The sequence below is a fragment of the Mixophyes fleayi genome, unplaced genomic scaffold, assembly GCF_038048845.1.
Source record: "Mixophyes fleayi isolate aMixFle1 unplaced genomic scaffold, aMixFle1.hap1 Scaffold_1833, whole genome shotgun sequence".
Lineage (NCBI taxonomy): Eukaryota > Metazoa > Chordata > Amphibia > Anura > Limnodynastidae > Mixophyes > Mixophyes fleayi.
This window is the reverse complement of record NW_027446120.1, coordinates 67,621-74,654: the sequence shown is the minus strand read 5'-3', so window position 1 is coordinate 74,654 and position 7,034 is coordinate 67,621. Positions and strand designations below refer to the sequence as shown.

The window sequence follows — 7,034 nt, the reverse complement described above, 5'->3', positions numbered from 1 at the left end:
GTCTCTTCTGATTCCCCGGCTGCCTGCTCCCTTCTGCATTTTTTCCCCTGTCATTCTGTTCTCATCCTAGCGATGCAGAATCCTCTCCCTCCTTTGGTTCTCTGTGCCGTGTAAGTGTCCAGCTTTTCTGTTGCAGTTACAGTACATGGTTCTAGAAGAGAGAAGTGTAGACCTTGTATCTTCCAGCCCTAGATTAAGGATCTTGCATGTTCTAGTTCCATGGCTGTATTTCTGGTACAGTCTCAGGTCTGGGTATAGCAAATATCCAGGAAATAACAACGTATCTATCTTCTATCTTCCTCTCTCTAGCCATCAACATATTCAACTTACTACTGCTGCCGTTAATCATGTCTTTAGATTGTGAGCTCCTGTGGCCAGGTGTCTCTGTTTTTCTTCCTGTATTGCAGTAGTGGAAGCTGTTAGTGCAATGTAGGAGTAGGGGCAGGTTCCATGGACACGTATAGTGTGGTGGTCGTATTACTAGAAAGACACTGTAGAGAGCTGAGTGCTGTATTCTCCCTGCTTAGTACCTCTGAGCAGTCATGCTCTCTGGATTGTCCTAAGACACTATTACTTTAGAGAGATATCGCAATATACAGGGAATGTGTACAGATGTCTCCTATAGATAATATCCTTTCTGTGCTCACACACCATCAGGTCAACCAGCGTAATGTCCCAGGCATTGACAGTGCCTACCTGGCCATGGACACGGAGGAAGGCGTTGAGGTGGTCTGGAATGAGGTGCAGTTCTCGGAGAGGAAGAATTTCAAGCTGCAGGAGGTAGGTGTGTGATCTATAGTGGTGCTGAGTATGACTCTGGAACCTTCTCATGAATGGCGGTGTTTTTACAGGACAAAGTTAAAGCCGTGTTCGATAACCTGATTCAGCTGGAACATCTCAACATTGTCAAATTCCATAAGTACTGGGCGGACGTGAAAGAGAACCGAGCGCGGGTGAGTGTAATGTATATACAGTGTTATGTCTCTGTATAGTCTCTATATAACTCACGCCTCAGTGCTGTAAATATCAACCAGTGCCCGACCGGGTCACACATTGTTAGAAATACACGGTCCATCGCAGAGAACAATACACCACAGCCGTGTACTGGCAGCATCACCCACCGTGCCTTTTAGTGTCTGATGGAAGGATGGGGGCAGGGTTACATCATGGGAGGGGGGGCAGGGCTGCCTTGGGGAAGGGGGGGATGGTCAGAGCCACGGCAAGGTGGCATCTGGGCATAAGGGGGACTGATCAGGAGGGAGGGCGGTGAGGGTAGTGAGGCAGGGTAAGAGTGCAGGGGTTGTCGGTGCATGGGGTACAAGGAGGGAAGGGGATTCGGGAGTGTGTTGGGGCATAGGGGGACGGGATATGGCAGGAGGGCATGGGGGGGTCAGAGTCACGGCAAGGTGGCATCTGGGCATAAGGGGACTGGGCAGGAGGGAGGGCGGTGAGGGTAGTGAGGCAGGGTAAGAGTGCAGGGGTTGTCGGTGCATGGGGTACAAGGAGGGAAGGGGATTCGGGAGTGTGTTGGGGCATAGGGGGACGGGATATGGCAGGAGGGCATGGGGGGGTCAGAGTCACGGCAAGGTGGCATCTGGGCATAAGGGGACTGGGCAGGAGGGAGGGCGGTGAGGGTAGTGAGGCAGGGTAAGAGTGCAGAGTTGTCGGTGCATGGGGTACAAGAAGGGAAGGGGATTCGGCAGTGTGTTGGGGCATAGGGGGACGGGATATGGCAGGAGGGCACGGGGGGGTTAGAGTCACGGCAAGGTGGCGTCTGGGCATAAGGGGACTGGTCAGGAGGGAGGGCGTGAGGGTAGTGAGGCAGGGTAAGAGTGCAGGGTTGTCGGTGAATAGGGTACAAGGTGAGAAGGGGATTCAGCAGTGTGTTGGGGCATAGGGGGACGGGATATGGCAGGAGGGCATGGGGGGGTCAGAGTCACGGCAAGGTGGCATCTGGGCATAAGGGGACTGGGCAGGAGGGAGGGCGGTGAGGGTAGTGAGGCAGGGTAAGAGTGCAGGGGCTGTCGGTGCATGGGGTACAAGGAGGGAAGGGGATTCGGCAGTGTGTTGGGGCATAGGGGGAGGGGATATGGCAGGAGGGCACGGGGGGGGGGGGGTCAGGGGATCGGGGTGCAGCAGGTACAGTGTCCTGGGAGGTGCACCATATTTCCTGTTTGCCTCAGGTGAGTGTATCACCTCTTTGTAGCTTTGGAACCTTGTGATCCTTTTGGATTTTGGGATAGGTACAAACAAGACACAAATCAATGTCGGGTTAGTTGAGAGATTAGTTTTATTGAGTTTCTCCTTTGGGTGGGGCTGGATTACAAGGTAAAAGGGACCTATGTGGGGATTAATTACTGCAGTACTGTAACCTGGCAGATAGAGAAATGTTATAAATATCTTAACTGACACGATGTCCAGTATGAAAGTCTGTCCAGTCTACAGGTGTATTATGTGCTATGTATGTATTATGTGCTATGTATGTATTATGTGCTATGTATGTATTATGTGCTATGTATGTATTATGTGCTATGTATGTATTATGTGCTATGTATGTATTATGTGCTATGTATGTACTATGTATTCGGACACTTCATTCTCTACTATCATTTATTTCATGTAAACATAGCAAATCAGCACTTTACTCCTTCACCGGCATCTGAAACTTGTCCCTTCTAGTGTAGCTGCTGCAGCACTTCTTTACTTGCTAGTTCTTCCTGACCGATTACTCAGTCTCAGGACTTTGGGTACCAGGCAGTGTTGTCCCAGGGCCCTTGCTTCAACACAGGACAGCCAGGGAATGGATGAGAGTGTTAGTCCTTATCTGTAGGACACAGGAATACAGCAGGTATAAGGATCTCACAGGACAGAAGGGGGATGGATAAGAGTGTTAGTCCTTATCTGTAGGACACAGGAATACAGCAGGTATAGGGGTCTCACAGGACAGATGGGGGATGGATGACAGTGTTAGTCCTTATCTGTAGGAAACAGGAATGCAGCAGGTATAGGGGTCTCACAGGACTGCCGGGGGATGGATGAGAGTGTTAGTCCTTATCTGTAGGACACAGGAATACAACAGGTATAGGGGTCTCACAGGACAGCTGGGGGATGGATGACAGTGTTAGTCCTTATCTGTAGGAAACAGGAATGCAGCAGGTATAGGGGTCTCACAGGACTGCCGGGGGATGGATGAGAGTGTTAGTCCTTATCTGTAGGACACAGGAATACAACAGGTATAGGGGTCTCACAGGACAGATGGGGGATGGATGAGAGTGTTAGTCCTTATCTGTAGGACACAGGAATACAACAGGTATAGGGGTCTCACAGGACAGATGGGGGATGGATGACAGTGTTAGTCCTTATCTGTAGGACACAGGAATACAACAGGTATAGGGGTCTCACAGGACAGATGGGGGATGGATGAGAGTGTTAGTCCTTATCTGTAGGACACCGGCATACAGCAGGTATAGGGGTCTCGCAGGACGGCCGGGGGATGAATGGGAGCGTTAGTCCTTATCTGTAGGACACAGGAATACAGCAGGTATAGGGGTCTCACAGGACGGCCGGGGGATGGATGACAGTGTTAGTCCTTATCTGTAGGACACAGGAATACAGCAGGTATAGGGGTCTCACAGGACAGCCGGCGGATGGATGAGTGTTAGTCCTTATCTGTAGGACACAGGAATACAGCAGGTATAGGGGTCTCACAGGAATACAGCAGGTATAGGGGTCTCACAGGAATACAGCAGGTATAGGAGTATCACAGGACAGCCAGGGGATGGATGACCGTGTTAGTCCTTAGCTGTAGGACACAGGCATACAGCAGGTATAGGGGTCTCACAGGACAGCCGGGGGATGGATGACAGTGTTAGTCCTTATCTGTAGGACACAGGAATACAGCAGGTATAGGGGTCTCACAGGACAGCCGGGGGATGGATGACAGTGTTAGTCCTTATCTGTAGGACACAGGAATACAGCAGGTATAGGGGTCTCACAGGACAGCCAGGGGATGGATGACCGTGTTAGTCCTTAGCTGTAGGACACAGGCATACAGCAGGTATAGGGGTCTTACAGGACTGCCGGGGGATGGATGATAGTGTTAGTCCTTATCTGTAGGACACAGGAATACAGCAGGTATAGGGGTCTCACAGGACAGCTGGGGGATGGATGAGAGTGTTAGTCCTTATCTGTAGGACACAGGAATACAGTAGATATAGGGGTCTCACAGGACAGCCGGGGGATGGATGAGAGTGTAAGTCCTTATCTGTAGGACACAGGAATACAGCAGGTATAGGGGTCTCACAGGACGGCCGGGGGATGGATGATAGTGTTAGTCCTTATCTGTAGGACACAGGAATACAGCAGGTATAGGGGTCTCACAGGAATACAGCAGGTATAGGAGTATCACAGGACAGCCAGGGGATGGATGACCGTGTTAGTCCTTAGCTGTAGGACACAGGCATACAGCAGGTATAGGGGTCTTACAGGACTGCCGGGGGATGGATGACAGTTAGTCCCTGCAGTAGCTACACCAGTTTATTGGTGGGACAGTAAGAAAGTCAAATAAACTGTAAAACTTCAAAGCAAACTGGGTGGCAGAGGAAGCCCATCTGTCACTATATGTTATTGAAAATAACCTATTTAGTGTGACGTTTCCTCAAGGTAATTGCTGTAATTATATCTTGTGTGATATTAGATATCCTCGGGTGTATAGCCAGTCATATAAGTACTACGCTGTCTGTGTCATTGTCTCTATAGAACATTACTCCTCTTGTCTCATATTGTATGTATAGATGTTTTATTATAGTGTAAAATGGTAATAACCCAGGTCTCCTCTCCTGTTGCTGCAGGTTATCTTCATTACAGAGTACATGTCTTCTGGAAGTCTGAAACAGTTCCTGAAGAAGACCAAGAAAAACCACAAGACTATGAATGAAAAGGTAATGGCAGCCGTCTATCATCTGTCATATGTGGAATATATTCTGAGAGATTTCATATTCTAAAATACTCTTTGTCCTCAACTATGTACTCTAGAAAGTTTTCTTTATTGCATGTAATGTGGGGAAGATTAATACTGTGTTCTTTCGGCTCTAGAATATGTGGATGTCCCAACTGTCTCTTAGAAGGGTTTCCTTGGTGTATATACCATGGGAAGATTAATACTGTGTCCTGATCTTTCTAAGCATTAAGTTTATATCTATGTGGTAGTATGTGGCCATTACTAGAGGTTTGTCCAATGAGGACATTGGAACCACTCCAGCAGCACCCACAGCTCTGTCTCGGAGAACGAGAGGTGACCTCTGCAGAGGTGTCACACGGGGTCTCGTAGCACAAGAGGTGACCTCTGCAGAGGGGTTACACGTGGTCTCAGAGAACTAGAGGTGACCACCACAGAGGGGTTCACTGGTGGTCTCTGAGAACGAGAGGTGACCTACGTAGAGGGGGGGTCACGTGTGGTCTCTGAGAACGAGAGGTGACCTACGTAGAGGGGGGAGGGGGGGGGGGTCACGCGTGGTCTCTGAGAACGAGAGGTGACCTACGTAGAGGGGGTCACGCGTGGTCTCTGTGAACGAGAGGGGACCTCCGCAGAGGGGGGTCACACATGGTGTCACAGAACGAGAGGTGACCTCCACAGAGTGGTCACACGTGGTCTCGGAGAACTAGAGGTGACCTCCGCAGAGGGGTTCACTGGTGATCTCTGTGAACGAGAGGTGACCTACGTAGAGGGGGGTCACGCGTGGTCTCTGAGAACGAGAGGTGACCTACGTAGAGGGGGTCACGCGTGGTCTCTGTGAACGAGAGGTGACCTCCGCAGAGGGGGGTCACACATGGTGTCACAGAACGAGAGGTGACCTCCACAGAGTGGTCACACGTGGTCTCGGAGAACTAGAGGTGACCTCCGCAGAGGGGTTCACTGGTGATCTCTGTGAACGAGAGGTGACCTACGTAGAGGGGGGTCACGCGTGGTCTCCACCATGACACACCTGCAGTGAGTTTCAGGACAGGCTAAGCAATTCAAACAAATCAACATGTCTTCTGTCTTTTCAAAGCTGTGATCTAACTGGGTGGGCCCGGAGGACTATTCGTGCAATTCACCAATCAGGTGGTCTGCCTGTTGTCTGTTACCCTTAGTTGTGCTGGGTATTATAGGGCTGAGCACTTATTACAGGAAAACTCTACTAGTCAGTCCTCCGATGTCCGCTTCATGTTATGGCCACCATTGCGGCATAAACTCATATAACAGGTAGAAGAGGTCTTCACCTTTAGCAGCTGCCTTTCCCGTAGAGACTGGTTACGCTCACAGGTACTCGGGTGCCCCCAGGTCTTATGCTCAGGGTAGTATGAGTTTATGCTAACACGGCAGCGCACAGGTACAGGAGGTAGCACACGGTGTAGAGGCAGGCCAGAGATCAGCGGACTGGACAGAGCACCAGAGAGTATGTCAGGTACAGGAGGTAGCACACGGTGTAGTGACAGGCCAGGGATCAGTGGACTGGACAGAGCACCAGAGAGTATGTCAGGTACAGGAGGTAGCACACGGTGTAGTGATAGGCCGGGGATCAGTAGACTGGACAGAGCACCAGAGAGTATGTCAGGTACAGGAGGTAGCACACGGAGTAGTGACAGGCCAGAGATCAGTGGACTGGACAGAGCACCAGAGAGTATGTCAGGTACAGGAGGTAGCACCCGGTGTAGAGGCAGGCCAGGGATCAGTGGACTGGACAGAGCACCAGAGAGTATGTCAGGTACAGGAGGTAGCACACGGTGTAGTGACAGGCCAGGGATCAGTGGACTAGACAGAGCACCAGAGAGTATGTCAGGTACAGGAGGTAGCACACGGAGTAGTGACAGGCCAGGGATCAGTAGACTGGACAGAGCACCAGAGAGTATGTCAGGTACAGGAGGTAGCACACGTAGTAGTGACAGGCCAGGGATCGGTAGACTGGACAGAGCACCAGAGAGTATGTCAGGTACAGGAGGTAGCACACGGAGTAGTGACAGGCCAGGGATCAGTAGACTGGACAGAGCACCAG

The 7,034-nt window shown here is 50.8% G+C and overlaps 1 protein-coding gene across 1 annotated transcript in view; it reads left to right on the top strand.

The window, feature by feature from the left end:
- The first annotated feature begins 597 nt into the window (after nt 1-597).
- LOC142118984 (nuclear receptor-binding protein-like) overlaps nt 598-7,034 on the top strand; it is a 61,317-nt gene continuing 54,880 nt past the window's right edge. Inside the window, exons 1-3 of the mRNA XM_075194156.1 lie at nt 598-780; nt 852-953; nt 4,851-4,940. Of these exons, the coding sequence (XP_075050257.1) occupies nt 613-780; nt 852-953; nt 4,851-4,940 (360 nt within the window). The 5' untranslated portion in view covers nt 598-612. The remainder of the gene's footprint in view (nt 781-851; nt 954-4,850; nt 4,941-7,034) is intronic.